Source organism: Jaculus jaculus, chromosome 12, assembly GCF_020740685.1.
Source record: "Jaculus jaculus isolate mJacJac1 chromosome 12, mJacJac1.mat.Y.cur, whole genome shotgun sequence".
In the NCBI taxonomy this organism is placed as follows: Eukaryota; Metazoa; Chordata; class Mammalia; order Rodentia; family Dipodidae; genus Jaculus; species Jaculus jaculus.
The window spans coordinates 40481720-40502715 of NC_059113.1; the positions used below are offsets into that span (position 1 = coordinate 40481720).

The 20996-nt window shown below is 51.7% G+C and overlaps 1 protein-coding gene across 1 annotated transcript in view; it reads right to left on the reverse strand.

Annotated features, from left to right (window-relative positions):
* The window catches only part of Ntn1 (netrin 1), a 192835-nt gene that overhangs the window by 2537 nt on the left and 169302 nt on the right, over positions 1–20996 (reverse strand). The window contains exon 6 of the mRNA XM_004663143.2: positions 14029–14103. Within this exon, the coding sequence (XP_004663200.2) occupies positions 14029–14103 (75 nt within the window). The remainder of the gene's footprint in view (positions 1–14028; positions 14104–20996) is intronic.

Consider the following 20996-nt stretch of genomic DNA (forward strand, 5'->3'; position numbering starts at 1 on the left):
CCAGGCTCTGACCATAGAGCCCCGAAGTCTCATATTGGAGCCCTAACTCTCTATGCTTCAGAGAGTGACTGTATTTGGAGACAGGGTCTTTAAGAGGCAATTAAGATGAAGTCATGAGGGTGGGCCCTAATCCAATATAACCAATGCTCCTATAAGAGGACACAGGGACATAGACATAGGGACAGAGGGAAGACCATGTGAGGACACAGTGAGAAGGCAGCCATTCACAAGCCAAAGGGTGGAACCTCTGAAGAAATGAGTTCTATTGGCACCTTGACCTTAGACTTCTGGTCTCCAGAACTGTGAAAAATGAACTGCTGCTTTTTAAGACACGGTCTGCAGTACTTCGCTCTGGCAGCCCTAGAAATCAGTAAAAACTGAAACTCATTTCAAGGACTTGGAGTCTTGGGCCTCAGCCCACGGCCAAGTAGGAGGGCAGGGGTCTCAATTCTGCTGAAAAGAACCCAGGGCTTCTTAAGGTGGCTGGGCAATGTCTAGCCATGAACTGGATCCCCAAATGACATTTCTCCTCCTTGGCAGTCCTGCAAGAACACAGCTCTCTGCACATCAAGAGGGCTGGCGCCTCCTACCCCAACCTCCTTCACCTGAAAACTCCTCTCCCTACCTCCACCCCTAAGGCACAGACCTGAAGAGGGCCTACTTTGCCTGAGCCTGGAAGGTGCTTTGTCTGCTGTAGAATCCAGGAAAAAGCAATGAGCACTGGTCAGTAGGGACAATGCAAGTGCCCCTTGTCCTTCTGTCCCTAACAGATCCAGCTACTAATGGGGTGGGAACCATCTTGGCTGAAGGCAGAGATGACACAGGCTCAGGGGTAGGGTAGGGTGGCGGTAGGATTCATGTGATTATGCTGGAAAAAAATCCACATTTCCGCTGCCCTTGGCAATGCCTCTGCACATTACATAGCCCACCAAGAATGAGCCGCACACGCAGTGCACGGGCCAAGGCCCCGCAGTGCTCATACTGCTGCAAATATTCAAAACACACAGTGCGAGGGGAACGTCACACAGACCTGCTCTGCACACTCGGGGAAGGAGTGTGCTGGCCGCCACGTGGCGCACCCCAGGGCTGCTTCACCTCTGACCAGCTGCTGCCTCCTGCTCCAAGTGGGGAATGACAAGGGCCTCCGGGCCAGGTGACTGGGCACAGGAAGCATCAACAGCCATGGACAGGGCTCTTATGTGTTCACTGTTCTGGTCTTCATGCTGATGTCATTCCCGATTCTCATGTTAGAACCCGGTGCCCAGAATGACAATATTTGGAATTGCAGTCCTTGGAAAGCAAGTGAAGGTTCCACCCTCATGGGCAGGATCAGTGCTATTATGTGAGACCTAACGAAGCCCAGTACAGTGGCTCACACCTATAATCCCAGGGCCCACAACTGGGGTAGGAAGATTGCCTAGAGTTTGAGGCTAGCCTGGGCTACTAGTGAGTTCCAAGTTAGCCTGGGTTAGAGTGAAACCCTACAGGCTCTCCCTTCTACCATGCAAGACTACAGCTACAAGGTGACATCTTGGATGAAGAGAAAAGCCCTCGCCAGATGCCAGGTGTTCACAGTTTTTCTTCTCAGCCTCCAAAACCATTACATGCTTTATATGGCCCAGTCAACTGCGAACAGACCAAGATACGCGCACACACAGTGAAACTCACCCGCATCAATCTCCGTCCTCAGGGAACTTGAATTCCTTGTCTTTACTCTGATATCCTGGCATCCTTACCAAAGCCAGAACATGGGACTCTAGTGAGACCCCCCACATTCAGAAAGAAAGGGATTGAGATGGCCCCACATAGAGGAGGGCAGTGCTTAGAGCCCTTACAGGCTGGTAGTGGAACAAAAGAGGGTCTCAGCTGACAGCCAGTGGTCCTTCTTTTACGTGAGGTCTGGAGAGCACACGAGGCAGACGCTAGCAGGCCCCTCCCAGCTGGTGCTCCAGGCCCACTAAGGGGAAAGGGCTCCATTCTGGAGTCCAGACCACAAGCCCGCACTCTCTCGCTGGGCTCTGCTCATCTCCCAAAATTTTGCCGTCAGTCTGGCTGCAGGGAAGCTGGTGCGCTTGTTCCCCAGGCTGTGCTGGGAAGGTGCTCTGTGCAATCAGGGCTGGAACGTGGGGTTCACAACCCTCCTGGCTGTCCAAGTCCCACTGAGCTTCATGAGGGGGAGAAGGGTTTTGGGATGGCCCAGATCTTCATGAAAATGTGAGGGGAGAGGGCACAGGAGTCTTCGTGTCCGGGAGCCACCTGACCCCTGGGCAGGAAACCCCTTCCTAGAGCCATCTCCGGAACTCAGCACCCTGCAGGAAGGCCGGAGTACCCGCAGCCCGTCAGCAATGTCCTGCGATCCACAGGAGGGACTTTTCTATAAATAATGTTCTTCAGCCACAAGAGCAGAGTAAGCCACAGACTGCCTGCTATCCCTGGCCCTAATTCCTACCAGTGTCCCCAGCTGACAGGGGCACCCTGTCTCTTCCCTTTGGCTGAGGCCAATGAACAGGCCCACAGGAGTCTGACTTGGCAAGGGCACTGGTTTTGCTTCTGGCACAGGGGCTGAGATGCAGTTCCAGGGTGAGAGGGGGTGCCTACAAGGTAGGCCCAGGGAAGCCTGGGTATCCGTTGGGCAGAATTCAACCTGATGCCTACTGCATCCTCGGCTGCACATGAAGGAGGCACCAGTGTGCCCTCGCATGGGAACAGGTGTCTGGCTATCCTTCCCAAGGGCCTCAACTTCCCCAGAGTGCTGGTACTAGGGAGATTCCCAGATTGTCTAAAGCAACCTGAAGAGTGAGAAGCCTCAGCGGCATGCTGTGCTTGGATCCCCACAGGGATACTTGCTGTTCTGTCCTCCCCAGAGCACCAGCTAATCCAAAACCCAGAGAATGTCAGGGCCTTCCAAAAACCTGGCATGGGCAGGAGGGAGTTGATGGTTGTGCACACAACGCTTCCCACTGGGCCAGATCCTAGGCAAGACATGTTTCCCATGAAGACAACACAGGGGTTGGAGAGATGGCTCAGTGGTTAAGGCACTTGCCTGCAAAGCCTAAGGACCAAGGTTCAATTCTCCAGGACCCAAGTAAGCCAAATACACATGCGTCTGGAGTTTGTTTGCAGTGGCTAGAGGCCCTGGCGTGCCCATTCTCATGTATTCTCTCTCTCTCCCTCTCTCTCAAATAAATAAAAGAGTTTCTCTTAAAAAAAAAAAAAAAAAAGCATAGACCTCTCCTTGCTCATTCATGTCCTACTTGGAGTCCACAAGCAGAAAGAAGTCCCAGCACTGAACAAGCCACCTGCTGGAGCCCTGGGGGAGTTGATAGAGCAGGCTGTGCACTATTACCTTTCCCCAGCAAGGCCTGAGCACATGGGCCACTTCTGTGGGAGGCTTCCCGCCTCCTGGAGCGCTCCTAGATTTATGGGCCGCTCAGCGGGCGTCCCTAGGGACCTTCCCACAGCTGTCCCTCCCAAGGAAGCCGGGTGGTCTCTTTTGCTCTCCCTCCCCTCCCCGCCAACCTATACCTTCCTGCCGGGTTAGGGAAGGCTCGTCACCCATCTGCCTCAGAGAGGGATGAGGGAGGACACCAATCCCACAGAAACCATTAAAAGCATGAAGCCCCATAAATCTCCGGGTAGAGAGCTTGTCATGAGCCTCAGCCGCTTTCATGAGTTGCAACCCAGACCACATGTTTCCAAGGCTAGAGCCAAGCGCTGCTCCCAGGGCTGCTAATCTGCCTGGAGATCATGGCGCCCCTACGGGGAGTGCAGAGTGGGGCTGACACATGTAGGCCAGCTAGGACAGCAGTGAGGTGGGGGCTTGCTGTGAGCAGACTCATCAGCCAGTGACACAGTGACAGCCTCGAAATCCTAACTGCCCCCTCCCCTGCTCTCCAAGGCTCTACCTCCGACCTTCCATAAGATGCACTCACCCAACTGAGGACTCGCTGAAGGGCTTTCCTCTCAACAGCCAACTGCCAGGGTGCCTCCTTCCTCTCAGAAGCAACGATTACACAGAGGCTGCCTCAGTTTCCCCTTCCAGGTCCTGGTGTTAGGGCTCTTAGCAAAGATGAGGGGCTAGATGGCTAGGACCATTTCCTGAGCATCCCCAGGAGGGAGGGACATAGAAAACCATCTAGAAGAAAGGTATTGGCCCCATCTCTGATAGATGGAACAATCTGGCTGATCCATGTTAGCCAGTGCTGTGACAGAGTATCTAAGAATCCAACTTAAAGGGGGAAAAAAAAAAAGATGTGTCTGGCCCACACTTTCAGAAGCTTCAGCCCAAGTTTTGGGCTTGTGATGAGGCCAAAAGTCATGGCAGCGAGAAGCCAGGAAGCAGAGAATGAACAAGGGGCTGGGGACAAGGTAGTTCCTATGGGCATAGCCCCAGGACCCACTTGAGCCCGGTCACAAGGGTTTACCACTTCCTGCTAACATTCAAGTCGTGATTTCATCAGTGGGTCGAATCCCTTGCTGAGGTCGGAGCCCTCATGATCCCAACACTCCTCCAAGGCTCCATCTCTGAGTGTTGCTCTATGTGGGGCCAAGCTTTCGACACAGGAGCCTTTGGGAGGCATATCAGATCCCAACTGTAACACCCAGAGCAGCCCAGGCTCAGAGGTGAGGGGACAGCAGGCCACCAGCTCCCTGTTATATAAGATGCTCATGGAGAAATAGGCATCTGAGCCCTGCCTGGCCCCAGCTAGGATGGCCTCATCTGGTTGGCTGCCCAACAGTAGCTGGGGACCACCTCCCTCTCTCCTGCTTGTCCCTCATGTTCTCCCCAGGGGCTGGGTCTATCACAAGCACAGATGGAATGTGCTGCCAGACGGACATTCTAGAGCAGACAAGACTCCCCACCTCAGAGCACCTTCCATGCCTCCCATACTGACCAGACCCAGCCACATCCACAAAGGGCAATGGGAAGGGTAGAGCCTGCTCAAGGAGCACCCAGAACCTTCCTTTGGAATAGTGAGTGATGAATGATCCGCAGGCCACAGGCAGGTGCTGGCAGCAGTGGGGACCTGGCCTCTGGTGGGGTGGAAGGTGGGAAACGGCCTCCCCTGAAGTCTTGGTCCTGGCTGCCATCACCTTCTTGGGTTCCTCTTGGGTTCACAGAAAGCCTAATGCCAAGAGGGTTTCTGGCCAGATCCAGTAGGATGGCAGACTGGTTATTCATCTGGTGGAGAATGGAGACGAACAGTGCACTCGGGACCCCACGAATGGCAGACCTGCCAGCAACTGTTTTCCCCTTGAGGTTTGAGCCCAACAAGCTACACGAAAGCCAAGAGCAGCTCGGTCCTGGCAGTGCCCTGGCTGGGCTGGCGTTTCTAAGTTGCACAGAGACGACTGTGTAAAGCAGACATCATATACCTTCCATACGAGACTCAGCTGGGAACACTTGCCAGCTCCTCAATGTCAAATCACTCTCTGAATTTGCTTCCCCAGTGAGACTGCAAGGAAGGGCCACAGGCCCCGAACAGGAGCCAGGAGCAGGATGAAGTGCTGTGAACTGCTCCCTGCTGACAAATCGGCTCTGGGGTGGCCAGCAGCAGAGCCACATCTACCTGGATGGAGTGACTGAGGTGTGAATTTGAGAGGTGCTATATCCTCAGGCTAGGCCTCCTGAAGCCCTGCAGGCTGTGGGGACGCAGGGGGTGCCCACAGTTATGTCAGCCAGTACCTGGTGCACCGTGTGTCCTCCGTCTCCACAGGTGCGGTAGAACTGGTAGGTCTGGGGGCTAGAAAGACGACTTAACAGTGAAGGCACTTGCCTGCAAAGCCAAAGGACCCAAGTCCCATTCGCCAGGACCTACGTACAAAGTGGCACATGCATCTGGAATTCATTTGCAGTGGCTGAAGGCTCTGGCGTGGCCATTCTCTTTTTTTTTTTAATTAATTAATTTATTTATTTGAGAGCGACAGACACAGAGAGAAAGACAGATAGAGGGAGAGAGAGAGAATGGGCGCGCCAGGGCTTCCAGCCACTGCAAATGAACTCCAGACACGTGCGCCCCCTTGTGCATCTGGCTAACGTGGGTCCTGGGGAACCAAGCCTCGAACCGGGGTCCTTAGGCTTCATAGGCAAGCGCTTAACTGCCAAGCCATCTCTCCAGCCCCCATTCTCTTTCTCTTTACCTCTCCCTCTCTTCAAAAGAGAAAAAGAAAAGAAGACGAAATGGTAGGTCTGTGAAGACCACAGAAAGCGGGTCAAGAAACTGCAAGGCATAGCGAATGGCATTCCAGGGTCCTTTGTACCCATGACAGCAATCCCAGGGAACCTGGCCTGGAGCACGTCCCTGGGGGAAATCTTCCATGTCCACCCAACACTGGTGGGACAGGTGCTCTGTGACGGTGGAAGCATAGGTCAGGACAAGCAGGAAGACAGGTGTGGCCTGGCTGGCATTCCCAGGCCAATTCTGCACTAGATCTATAGACACATGAGCTAGACTGCCTATCCCAAGCCTCTGGGTCCCAATCTGTGAAATGGGAAGATACGAGTCACCAGATGGCCTTTGTGGTCCCTTCGAGCCACTCCTAACAATGTCACCTCCTAAAATACACAGGAGACACCGAGGAGAGAAAAAGAAGGTAAAACTCGGGCACTGCCCAGACCATGGTAAGACTCCCCCTGTTCTGGAGTGGCTGGAGGGACAGTGGCAGGAGGCCAGGCTCTGTGGGATAGGGAGTCATGGTGCTGGGAAGGGCCGCAGTGCCACCTGCTCTCCCCGACACAGCACCCATCCTGTCTCTCCAGTAGGGCACTTTATTGTGGTTGCGGTCGCGGGGGCTGCCTGGCCCTCCCTGCCCAACCTGGTGGTCACCCGCATTCCACCCCTTCAGGCTGACTCATGCAAACCCAGCTCCACATCTGGCATCCATATGGGGCTGGCACTCTTGGGGGGTAGAGGGGAAGAAGGTCACATCTGGCTGGGGAAATCAGAGGATCCCCAGGAGACCAGTGACCCCAGGGAGGGTCAGCAGGCCTCTGAAACACCAAGCCACGTGCTACCAGCTGGTCTGGGTCCCATTCTCTAAACCCAAGGGTGGTGCCCAGAGGATGTGGCCCTTTCCAGCTGTCACTAGAGGCTTCCAGCCCTCACATTCAGGGCCTTTGCCTTTGGTGGACAGTGCTCCGGCCTCTGCTCTAATACTCACGCTCACACACAAGCCTCCAAGAACACTGGAGGCAGTAGCTTCATCTCTATTACAAAGCCAATAACAGGTCCAGCTCTCTGCACTCGGACGGACTAAGCCTGTAGGGATGACTGTCAACGAAAAGAAGGCGAGGGGATGCTCACAAGGGGGAGAGGCCAGCCAGAGGCCTCATGTCCCTGGTCTGGAGACCCCACAACCCTTATTCCTAGTCTGAGGTAAGAACAAGAGGACTGGGCCCTGCCTGCCATTCTCGCCAGCACCTTCACCGCCATGACCTTGCTGTCAAGGCCAGGCTGATCTGCATCAACAGCCTGCATGCAGGTCGCTGCCATCAGCAGCTTCTTCCCCTTGGCCACTCCACTGCCCGCTGAATCCCTCACCCAAATCATGGATCCATCTTTCCATAGCCTTCCTCCATGACCTGGCCACACCCACCGCTGAACTAACCCTGCCAATCTTTTTTTTTTTAAATAATTTTTTAAATCAGACACAGAAAGACAGAGAGAATGGGCATGCCAGGGCTTCCAGCCTCTGCAAACAAACTCCAGACGCGTGCGCCCCCTTGTGCATCTGGCTAACGTGGGACCTGGGGAACTGAGCCTCGAACCGGGGTCCTTAGGCTTCACAGGCAAGCGCTCAACCACTAAGCCATCTCTCCAGCCCATCCTGCCAATCTTACCTCTGCCACCATCACTGCTATTTCTGTCACCATGCCATTATCACCGCCCCACCACCTCAGGTGACCCCACACCACGGGGATACTTCTTGCTTGCCCATGAAGATGTCTTTTGTGACTTCTCAGAGCCTGATCAGGAGATGAGAGCCAGCGTCTTACTGAGGTAGGGGTTTTGGGGTGACATTGCACCTATTGTGTGCTGCCAAAGGCTCAACTGGTTGGAGCTGAGAAGGAGAAAGAGCTCAGGCCCTGGATCCTATAGTACAGACACTGGCTGTTTTCCTTGGTCTTGTTGCGTCTCGGTGAACTAGCGACAGTGGTAGACCTTTTCGCTCCCTCCCGTGGTAGCTGTGAGCACGAAGGATGAGCCCAGCGTCCCCATGGGTCCACAAGAGAAGGGCCCAGTTGCCGGCTCAGCAAACCTCTCCACTGGTTTTGAGGGCCTCTGGACGTTCCTAGGCACATGAGTGTGCTGAAATATACCGTCCAGGCCACCCGGGCTACAGGTGACAACAGGAAGCACAGCAGCACACATACCCACACAGGGCTTCACGATGCCAACTTCTCAAGCTGCACCCTCAGAAAGCATTCTCGTGGGATGTCGGGAGCAACACTCAAGACACATCATCGTGTGAAGAGCATCTTGGGTTTTCCATCTGGTGGTGCCAAAGCGTCTTTCAACAAGGGGGTGACTAATAAACGTTTCTGGGAATGAAGCACTTTTCCAAGAATTGGCAGGAGGGAGATGATCTCACCTTTCACAATGTTCGCTGTCTGTCTCACCAGTCTGTATCCCTGGGAGAAGGACGAGATGGCTACCCAGTCCCCTTAAGGCAGATGCTAGGGGAACAGAAGTTACACTCCCTTGGTAGGATCATGGAAGTTTCTGCACACAAGTGTATGTGGCCCAGTAAGTCAATGGACACTGGCCTCTTTCACTAGCCCCCATCCCATATCATTTTTCACCCATTAACCCCAACGCTCGTGGTTCTTCAACCTCACCAACCTGCATGAAGATTCTGGGCATCAAGACTCCTCCCTCTGCCTGGAATCCCTGCTTTGCCCCACAAGCATGGGCTACTGAATGCCAGGCCAGGTTCTATGCAGAACCACACAGGCTGGCACAGGCTGCAGGTCCTCCTGCTGTCCTCCCATCTGTCTGTCTCCACGCCAATCGTGTGCTCCCCAAGGGGCTACCTTGTGTGAGCACAGCACCAAGGACAGAGCCTAGAGCTCCTGAGGGTTCTCGGTGACTGCGTGCAGAGGGAACGGCTCCGGCTCAGGAACGGAAATAAGGATAAGGGTTTCTCGGGAGGTGTTATCACTGTGATAGGACTGTATGCACGCGTGCACTGTATGCGAGGGGCTGTGTGACGTGTGGAGTGTTGTGAGTTGCTGAAGGGGTGAGTGGGAACAAGACAGTGGTGCCCTTGTCCAGGGAGCAGAGGGACAAGATGGCAAATGGAAGAAGGAGGGAGGAAGGGAAGGAGACAGTCAGGAATTTGAGGTGTCCCTCAGCCAAGGATACCCTTGTGGCTTGGCTGGGCCAAAGCACTCAACCACATAGGCCGAGGCCTGGGCCTCCAGGCGAAGGAGTCCCGGGGCAGGAAGCTCCAGCTGCATATACTCTGCTTATTTCTGAGCTGGTCCAGAGGGCTGCAGGCTGGACGGGGACATGCATGTCGCATGCATGCACTCACACGAGCGTGCACGTGTACACACACGCACACACACTCCACTTGCCCACAGTGCCCTGCAGAGGAAGGATACCCCCAGGGTAAAGGTTTCTTGAGCCCCTATTATAGAGAATAAAACCTGTCCCTCATAGAGCAGGGTTCCACACTTGGCTTGGCCTTGGCTTCTGCAAGCATTTGCAAGGTGAGCAGAAGTCCCCTAGAGGGCAACAGAGGACTGAGGTGGCCCAAGAGAGGTGGGGACAGGTGACTGGTGACACAGTCTCTCATGCCTCAGAAATGGTGCCTGGCATGACAGGGACCATGCTCCATGTGTCACTTAGGATGTCATGTCCCTTCAATCGTACTTCATCTGAAATATGAAGAAACCAAAGCCCAGATTGGTGACGCTCACTGTCCAGTCACCCAGCGAATCAGAACGCAAGAAGAGAAGGGGGTTGTGCAGCCTGGCAAGGCCTTGGTACTAGGCCCAAAGCCTTCTTCATACCCATCCTTCTATTTTGCTTGTTTTGGCATGTGTGTGTGTGGTCTGTATAGGCATGTTCACATGTGTAAAGGTGCACATGGTATGTGCATGCATGTGGAGGACAGAAGTCAACATTGCTCTCTACTTTGAGTTTTGAGGTAAGTTTCCCACTGACCTTAGAGCTAGCTCACTGGAGAAGCTAGCCCGTGTGGCCAGCAAGCCCTGGTCATCCTGCTGTCTCCCTCTCCCCCAGCTCTGGGAGTACAAGCATGCATCAGCATACCCCGAGTTGATGTGGGTACTCGCGCCTCCGTCCATTCTTGCCTTTCTTAGTGTCTACCCTCCCAAGCTGGGCCCCAGCTCACTGCCAAGCACGTTTGAGGGAGCAGGGGGCAGGGCTGGCATAATTCGGGTCTCTTCCCACAGACCTTGTCCTGCAGCTCTCTGCTCTGGTCACCACCCAGGGTCAGGAGTTCTTCTGCAGCCTTGGCTCAAATCTGTCTCCTGGTGGGGCTGGAGGCAGGGGCTCTTCTCTCAGCAGGAGTAGCAAACCCTAGGTTCTAATTAGCAGCTTCTAGAACATCCCAGTGCCCTGGATGGGAAGGAAATGTGTCTCCTAATTGGCCTCCTGCTGGAGCGTCAGCGAGTGAGAAGGGATTAGGCAGCCTCAAGCCAGCTCCCTTCCACAGCCTGCTCTGATGTGGCCTCCCTGGATCCCAGGCTGGCTCCCATCTGTCCTTCTCCAGCCCATTTTCTCCGCAGGCTGCCCAGGTCTTCCTGATTGTGAGAAGGCCACCCTAGCACACCTTTCTGGGTTCCAGAGGACCAACCAAGGATGACGGCCCAGCAGAGCTTAATGGGAGACCTGCCCTTAGCCTCAGAGCCGGGAGCACAGTGATGCTGGACCACAGCTGTGACACCCACCGTCCTGCATCTCTGCAATACCCTGCCCAGACCCTGCAGAATGTCACTTCCGCCTCCCTCCCCAAGCCAGACTCCCTGAGGCTCTGCCCACCCCAAACTACCCAGCTCATCTGCACCTTCTACCGAAGCTTATGAGCCTCCCTTCCAGACACTGTGGACACTGAGCCTCGTCAACTTTAATTGACTACATTGCAAGAAGAGACCTAAAATCAGAAACTTCCCACTGTAGGTAAAACGTGGTGTGTCCCCACCACAGAGCATGTGGAGTCTTGGTCCCCAGTGCGACAGCACTGAGAAGTGGTGGGGGCTCCCTGAAGCACGCTGGGGCAGGAGGGGTTCACCCTCATGAATGGCCCCCAAAGAGGGGCTTGTAAGAGCACGCGGACACGAGGTAACCTGACTCACTTTGCTGCCGCTCTCAACCAGGGGTGGACGCAGCACAAGGGCCTCACCAAAAGCGACGCAGATGCTGGCGTCAGGCTCTGGTACTCACAGAGCTTCAAACAGCCTCTCTTATTTATAATTACCCCTTATCAGGAATTGGCCTAAAGAAACAGAAAGCAGACTAAGCCAGAACCTGCCAGGGGTGCTAGAGAAAGAAAAGGTGGTGCCAGGCAGCGGCCGAGGCATGGTTGGGGTGATAGAGCTCTGGTAAGCATAGCAGGTCCAGGCCTCATCAGCCCCCCCGCCCCCCCCCCATGAGTGGACATGCCCATCTCCGGCAGTCTGCTGCTCAATATGATGTCTGGGCCATGTACCTGGGCAGAAGGGGTTGGGGGTTGCGGGCAGGGCATGACGCCAGAGAAGGTGATCTTGGCCCTGCTCCTTACAGGCCCGTTGAAAGGTGGGCTCCTGGGGCTGATTGTAACAGGGGAGGAAGAACCCGGGGAAGAAGGCTGGGTCACCACTGGCCACGTGATTAAGGAATCCACCACCAACTGGCCAGTTCCCAACTGTGGCCTGAGGAAACCAAAGCCCACAGTCTCTAACAGTGTCTAACGCCTGCCTCACTCACAACGAGTCCCCTTGTGGAGATGAGGGGAGGGCCCGCTCAGAATGCACAGGACCACGCAAAACCCAGAGGCCGAGACCCACCCTTCTGCGCCCAAGAGGAATGCGGCTCGCTTCCCCCAGGAGCACCACCCACAGGTGGGGTCAGGTGACCATGGCTCCTCAGTCCATAAAGACAGGTGCAGCTCTCAGAAGATAGAGGTCAGCCCACTGGGTCAAAGGCACCAGAGAAGCACTGAGGGAGGATAAGGAATATCAGCAGAAGAAGAGAACAAAACCAGACTGAGTTGAAAGGATCAGGTAGAATGTGGGATCCCTAAGTACAATGTCAACAATGGCAATAAAGTCGAAGATTCCCTGTTTCCACCTGAGGACTAGACTGGAAGCTGCGGGTTAGTACCTTCCAAAGAGAATGCTCACTCTCCCTTTCCTGCCCTCCTTCAGGGGCTACTTACAAGCTCCTTCCAGACTTAACCCCACACAAATATAATCCTTTCCAAGCAAGCCAAGCTATCTGCCTCCTGGGGCCTGGTGCAGGGGAGGGAGGGGCAGAGGCAGCGGCCCTTCCAGCCCCGTCCCAACTGTCTGAGGCCGGCTGCTTTGCCAGGAGCTGCCGTAGGCTCCAAGAGCCAAAGCTTTGGGAAACACAAAGCCACAAAGTCCTTGGTGCACGGAGGCTGGGAGGAGTCATGTGGCAAAGGGCCTGTGTTGGTCTCCAGCGGAGGCCAGGGAACTAAGGCCAGGAGGTTACAAGCCCTGCAGGCTGGGACCCGGAGACTTCTCCCAAAACCACTTGGAGCCCTTCCTCGTGGCTGTTGCCCTGCTTGGAACCAGCAGCGCTTTTCTTCTCTTTCAGGATCGCAACTACGTAGAAACCAGCGTGTGTCTACGTGTGTGGGAAGGCTGGTTCTCAGTGAAGCTGCAGGTTCTCAACTATCCTGAGACAACTATACTTTAAAGGGGCTTTGTAGAGTTGACCATGGCTACTAGTAGGAGGGAGGGGGGCTTATGCATGGATGCCCACGGGCTGACAACTTCTGAGCTGACACATCAAATCTGCCAGTTACTCTTGCTTTGTCCTGGGGGAAGGCCAGGTGGCCTGGAACTGGCTTCTTGGGGTCTTTTCTGACTTCAGTACGTGTGCACACTCACCTTTGCTTCCTCCCCTGCCCTACAATAAAAGGAGAAATTAAAAGTTCTCAAAATTCCTCTGGGCCTCACCCTTCATTCATTTCATCACACTAAAAGGCTGTCCTTACCATTGTCATTATTTATTAAAGAAAAACAAACTCAATCTAGGTCAAGCAGCTGGCCCAGCATGGACCCCCATGTGGCTGTTGGTCCCCTCCAGGTCAAGGAACAGGTGGATCCATTTACAATGTAGATGGCCAGCCTGCTGCAGTGCAGGGGAGGGTTCTAAACGCCAATCAGTGCCCATCTCCTCCTGACTGCCGCAGGACCTTGCTTGAGTAACACCAGTTCTGAATGCCAGGGCATGACCGGGTCACAGAAGACCATAAAGGCAAATGGGTGCTCTGCAGCCACACAGCCCTCCAGGGCAGAGTCACAGCTCAGCCTAGAAATTCCAGCCTTGGGCTGGAGGGATGGCTTAGCGATTAAGGCACTTGCCTGCAAAGCCAAAGGACCTCGGCTCAATTCCCCAGGACCCACTTAAGCCAGATGCACAAGGTGGCACATGCATCTGGAGTTCAGTTGCAGTGGCTGAAGGCCCTGTCATGCCCATTCTTTCTCCCTACCAACCTCTCTCCCTCTCTCTCTCTCTCTCTCTCTCTCTCTCTCTCTCAAATAAGAAACAAAATTAAAAAGAATGGTAGGAATATTATAAAAGAAAGAAAGAAGGTGGGGGGGGGAAGGAAGGTAGGAAAGAAAGAAGAGAGAGAAAGAAATTCCAGCCTCAGGAGTCCTCACTCGCCTTGCTGTCACTCTGCGGGGCAATGGTGAGAGCCCAGGTCCTTGGGGCCCCTCATAGCACATCCCTCAGGTCCTGCTTGGCACAGGATTCCTGGGTCCCAGGGGCTCGAGGGCAGTGTGCCCCGGGGCCCCTACAAGCCCCCGCCCGCCCGCCCGGCACTCACCATAGTCCTTCTTGCAGTACTTCTTCATGTTGATCTTCAGCTTCCCTTTGGAGGCCTTGCAGTAGGAGTCACAGTCTGCAGGGAGGACATGAACAGAAACTCATCAGGCTGCTGAGGAACAGGCTGGTGGCTGAGCAGAGGCGACCTCTCTCAACACCCAGAGGCCTGCAGCACCCATGGACCGGGCCAAACAGCCAGCCATTCAGGGCAGGCTGGTTTTCTACAGAGGCCAGGGGGGACAAAGAGTCCCCGTGCCACCTCCCCTTCTCCTCAAGCCCAAGGAATGCTCGAGCCGCCGTGGTCTCTGTGAGAGCCTCTAGGCTCCCGTGTCGTGCCACCCAGGGCTTCTGAGCACCACACCAAATCCTTCTGTCCTAAGACCTAACTAGGGCCTGATTAAAGCGGGTAGAGGCCTCATTGTCACCCTCCGCTCCGGGTCTGTGTCGGGCGCTGGCGTGGAGCCTCTGGCTAGGGTCAGTCCCCATCAAAAGAGGTCACAGGGAAAATTAGCAACCCATGAAGCATTCGAAAACCCCTTTGGTGTCCACTCCACTGGAGTGTGCAAATAAAATGCCCCCAAGAAGAATTCAATTCTAATGGGCCTGACTGCTGAGAGGCAGGCCCGCCGCCTGCGCCTGCCAGACTTCTCTTCAGGGCTTCAGGCCCTGCACAAGAGCTGGGCAGGAGGTGCAGGGCATGGGCTTGCCAGCCCTCAGACTTCCCCAAACCAGCCCTGTCTTCTCGCTATTAATGACTTCTGCTCTTTGGACAAGGGGATGTGATTTCTGCATGAGATCTATGTGCCGATGGCTCCCTGCAACACAGACGCCCACGAAATATCCTGCCACATGCCCTGCCCCACCAATGTATCCACTGGCTCTCACTCATTTCTCACAATTCCTCTGATGTTACAGACATTCCACCCTGCACACAAGGAAACCAAGGTTGAATGAAGTTAACCACCTGCCAAGGACAATACGAGACAAAGGAGCAATGCGTGTGGGAGTATGGGGTGGGAAGTCGGGCCTCTCAGTGCCACCTGCCAACCTGCGGCTAAGATCTACAGAGGGTATTTACAGGTCATCTCCTCAGGGACATCACTGATCCCCAGGAGGCAGCTGCCTTCTCTGAGGGACTGGACTGGGACACTGTAAGTGAGGCCTCTATCAGCACATCCCCATCCCAGCGCTTGGCAGCCATGGTCTGGCAGCTCCCGGCTACTTCTGGAGCCAGCCTCCTGGGGCCGCAAATCAGGATCCAGTTTCAAGACATGGAAGAAAATCAGTCCCACTTCCTACTCTTATGGTCTGTCCCCTGGGAGCCCTGTCGGGATAGCCCTGCCTGGGGTCACTGAAGACTGCAGCATCAGTCTTTCTTGGCAGCTGGATAGGGAGTGGGTATCTGGAGTAGGGAACTTTTGGGGTGCAGGAGCCAGGCTGTCCAGAGTGTGTGGCCTTCACTCTGGTCAAACCCAAGGTTAAGATGGGAGAGGTGGCAGCCTCAACACACAAGCCAATGATAGCCCGTCCCTGCTGCCCTTTGGGTGGGAACAGCCATGCCGGAGGATGTCTCTGTGCCATGGCAACATGGGCAACAAGGCCTGTGTGGCTGAAGCCAGCTTGTGCATAAGTCCTGGCCATTCTGAGCAAGCTGGCCAGCCTCCCTCACGGTCTCTCCACCTATGGAGGTGAGCTGGGGTGCAAGTGACGTGGAGTGACGCTGCTGTGCACACATCTCTGAGTCCATTCAGAGGTCTTGTGTTATTTGGAGGAAGGTGTTGGCCTAAGTGGGAACTTTTGTTTCTAGTCAAGAGGAAATCAGTTACACTTGCCTCATATACACAGCCAGGTAGAGAGGGCACTGATGGGTGTGTCAGCTTTGCAGGAGGGAAGCACAGTGTTCAGCTAAAAGACAAGGAAAGCTGAGTTCCTCCCTGCCCAGGGGGAGCCCCATTATGTGGGGCAGAAGGAAGAGAATCAATTCCCAGGACAACCTACCCCTTGACCTTCAGCAGCACCATTCCCAGGCCAAGAACGGCCAAAGCTCTTCTCCTACAGTCAGACGTCCACCTGGGACAGAGATCGTCTGAGAGTGGGCAGCCTCCATCATCACCCAGTGAGATGGCGCTCCAGAGCCCATGGCCAGGTCGCAGTCACCACTGTGCATCCAGAAGGTGGCACACACCATGGTGGCACACCTGGCAGTCAAGAGACCTCAGTGATACCTGATGTTTGCCACGCTCCTTCCACCGTTGAAAATCTGCAGGACCTGGATAAGTGGACCTGCTCAAATATGATCTCAGGCCTCGCTCGGCAGCGAGCCTAACCCCTGCTTCTCAGTCCCAGACTAAAACACAGTTGTTCCAAATAACACTGAGGTCTGGGTACGTTCCACAGGATAATCCACTTTCTGTGGCTGAGGAAGTGGCCTGAGCGTCTGGCTTTTCTTTCTTTTCTTTTCCATGTGTACGTGTGTGTGTGCATGTGCACACTTGTGCATGTGTGTGGCTGAACATGTATATTCGTATGCTTGGGCTCATGTGTGTGTGCTTTGGGCACGCACATGTGTGTGCATGTGGAGGCCAGAGGACAACTTCGGTGTCATTCCTCAGGTATATCCCCCACTTCTTTTAAGACCATTTCTCTAATTGGTCTGGAGCTCCCCAATCAGGCTAGACCACCTAGCCAATGAGCTCCAGGAACCCCTATCTCCACCTCCCCAGTGCTGGTATTGTAGGAGTGCGCCACCATGCTTTCAGGATCTTATGTGGGTCCCCAGGTCCTTACGTTGGCAAGGCAAGCACTCTACCAACTGAGCTACCTCCCTAGGGAGGATCGTCTGGATTTTTAATTCTCTGGCGGTTCTAGTGTGGGAGGAAAGCCCATCTCTGGCCCCGTGATGATCGACAGAAGAAAGACCCAAGCAAGTGGTTCTTAACTCATATTCAGAAAATTATGTCCATCTCATGTACAAGATGTCTCCTGATCCCTTCTAATTCCAGTTCAGTCCTGAGTTAAGAAAACAGAGTCATTAACTCTGTTAGAACTGTGTGTGAACTATAGGTAAGTGGGCGGGAGCATTCTCCTTGGTGCAAGTGGATGACTGACGGAACACGGACACCATGGTAACTCCTTGGATGACTGTGGACTACCTTTGGGTGATATTCCAGATCATTAAGGTCATTGGACAAGTGATCCCTGAGTAAGGAAACAGCCCTTGTATTTGCTTCCTTTCCCCCATAAACACAACGCTACAGAGACTGCTTCAAGACGGACAATCCCCCCTGCTTGAAAGCCCAGCTCAGACTCCTTCGGTAACATGGCATCTGCTTGGCAGTCCCTCTCGAGGCTTCTCCTCGTTTTCTCCCACAATAGCTAGAAAGATGACTTTAAAAAATGAAAATTCGCACTAATGCCAAGAACAAAACTGATAGATGACCCAATGCAGGAATCTGGGAGCAATCTCTATTAATTAAAGGCAGATGGTGTTGAAGGAGCAAAACCTATCTGGATTTTGCTTCCGGACACAGTTCTTTGTCTGATGAGCAGAAAGATCCTGAAAAAAAGAAGGATGACAGAAAGACAATGACCAGAAAACAAATGGGCAGGAAGTGGCCAGGGTGACAGGGACGACCCCTCATCCAGGGAGGGAAAGTTTGAGAAAGGGTGTAGGGATGGAAACCATTTGCAATGATTCTCGGAACTGTTGTTTTTGTTTAAATCACTGGTGCGCAGAATCAGAAAGCTGGGCAGTGGAAATAGGCGAAGGTTACCAGCTCCGCAGAGCAGAAACAAAGCTAAGTAAAGGCCTGGTAGAAAATGGGAACCGGAGCCACCCATGGTGGTGCACACTTTGATCCCAGCACTTGGGAAGCTGAGGTAGTAAAATAGTCATGAGTTTGAGGCCAGCCTGGGCTACAGAGTGAGTTTCAGGTCAGCAAAGCCTGCCTCAAAAAAAAAAAAAAAAAAAAGTAGAGGAAAGGAAGGGAGAGAGGGATGAAGGGAGGGAGAAAAAATGGAAATTGGAGTGGCACCTCCACCTTAGATCTAAGATGGAAATCCAGTCATCAGGCCAGTACAGCAATCTGCAGGGTTTTTTTCTTTTATTATTATTTTTTTTTTTCTCTGCAAAGGGCCAAGCCTAAGTGTTTGAGGCTTTCAGGGCCATGTGCGCTTTATGCTGTCTATCACAACTATTCAACTCTGTCACCATAGCTCAAAGACAGCTATTAACAATATGAAACTAACTGGCATGGCAAGCTAAAATAAGTCTGAAAAGACACAGTCTCTACGAAATAGGAGAACTGATGAGTCTGAGCTCAAAGTGCCATGCAATTGATACCAAAAAAAAAAAAAAAAGAGTTGGAAAAACAAAAACTAGGGCTGGGTGATGCTTAGTGGTTAAAGGTTATTTCTTGCAAAGATTGCTGGCTTGGGTTCAGTTCCCCAGGACACATGTAAAGCCAGATGCACAAATTGGAAAATGTATCTAGAGTTTGTTTGCAGAGTCAAGAGGCCCTGTTATGCCAATACTCTCTCCTCTCTGAAAGAAAGGAAAAAAGGAAAGAAGGAAGGGGGGAGGGACAGAGAGAGGGAAGAAGAGACAGAAAGGGGGAGGGAAGGAGGGAAAGAGAAAAGAAAGGAGGGAGGGAGGAAGGAAGAAAAAAAGACCCAAAAACTAAAGGAAACCTCCTAAACCCAGTGACACAATTAAAATCAATCACACAAAGTAATGCTACTCTCACTTTTGGTTAGAGAAGTTTCTCTTTTCAAATGGCAGTGATCACTAGGAAGCTTCAAAATTCACCAAAGTGCTGACAAAAGTGACAATGGAGAGTGTTCAGCACTAAGTGAGACATCTTTATCACACCCTCCAAGGCTCAGGGACCATGTGAAAGAGGTAACAGAAAGAATGTAAGAGCCAAAGGAAAGGGAGGAGTGCTTTGCAATACTGTCTTCCAGACACAAAGTGGCTGTGGTATTCATGACCTTACAGTGGCTGATGCTACCTACATAAGACCTGCATAACAGAAGGGAAAAGGATAACATCAAATTAGAAGAGAAGAGAAAATAGTTGGAAAGAAGGTATTCAGTGGAGGGGGGATTCAGGAGAGGGAGAAGGGAGAGTGGTTAGAGGGGCTTATGATCATGGCATGTTATCTATATCTACATAGGCTGTCAATAAAATGTTTAAAAAATCAACTTTGGAAGCAGCAAAGACAAATGATACTCGAGACTTTGATTAGGAGCACAGAGAATAGATTGTAGAAACTATCCAAATTTAGAGGCAAAGGATAAAAACATGGAAACTAGAGAGAAGATAAAGATCTACAAAAAAGTAGAATTGACATGATTAAGCAAGAGTTTCAGCAGAGGCAGAACAGAATAAAAGTAAGGATCAAAGAAAGGATTCCTGAGTTTAAGGCAGAGAAACATATGCAAAATGGAAAGGGGTCACTAATTTTTTTTTCAACAATTAAAAATACAAATCAACACTCAGATACATCTTTGCAATGCACAGGAAATACTAGTGCGCTCTCTCTCTCTCTCTCTCTCTCTCTCTTTCAAAACAACGATGACAAACAGGGTCACACAATCACAGAATAATGAATATAACTTCTTTCGGGGAAAATTTAAACTCAAGAATTTTATACCTAGCTAGACTGTTTTGTATATACATAGGCCACATTAAATGATATATTCTTGTGTGTGAGTGCTCAAAAATATTCTTATATATTTCTTTTGAAAAAAGTACTTAAAATGTTTGTTTTCCAACAAACTATGAAATGGATAAAGAATAAGGGCCTTAATAGGGGAAAGTAATCATAAAAGCACATTGGTAAGGAATATCAAAATGTATATATTTTTTCAAATTTGGTCCTAAAACAAGACAAATATCAAAATAATTTTAAAATGTTTGAAAAGTAACATTAAGAATATATGACTACAAAACTACAAATTTAGTGGAAATTTTGGATCAGATTGCCAAAAAGAAGTAGAATAAGGCAAGGAACCAAACTATCTTAAAAGTCAAAGATGTTATTTCATGCTTGACTCCAGCAAATAAGATACCACTTTTGAAAAACCACAAAACACTGAGAACATAAGCAATACATTTTAAGTAAACTTACGATGAAATATAAGCCACAATAAAAAGGGAAATATAGAAAAGCCTGTATGATATATTAGGATCACAGAACAATTATTATCTGATCCAACTCTCCCACTGAACTGATCCCAAATACTAACTTCTGATTAACAAGTTTGCGGTAGTTAATCTTCATTATCAACCTGACTACATTTAATCACTGAGACACATAGTTAGGTATGGTGTGAGCTCATCGCCCAAGGATTCATGAAGGGGAGAATGTGAGTGGCACCATCCAGGGGCCTAAACAGGACACAAAAGGGAAAGGAGGAAGACGCTGTTGAGTACAGCACTCTCCTTGCCTGAGCTCCTAACCCACCAAAACCTGAACAGCTCAGCTCCGCTCCACCATACCCTCCCACCACCATGTACTGACACATCCGAGACCATGAACCAAACAAATCCTTCTTCCTTTGTTTTGTCAGATAGCTTGTCACAATAACAAGAAAAGTAACTAAGACACAGAGATACGAGGCAAATAATTTTTAAAGTAATTTGAGCAGTGACAAGGGTACCACCAGCAAATGCAGACCAAAAGAAAAAAAAAAAGACACAAACAAGAAGTAGAATTACTCATATTAGAAAAAGTAGAATTCAAGGCAAGTATGTTATGTTCAAAATGCACAAAGAAAATCACTGAGTAATTATAAAAGTGAATTATTTTATGAGTGTAGAATAAGATCTCAATGAAATATATTTAGCAAAAAGGGGAAAAAAAAAAAAAACCAGACGCACATAAGTAGTGAAAGAATGTTAAATTAATTCCAAGAAGCTGAACTTGTACTGGCCACATTTCCTGACCACATTTAATAAACAGGACT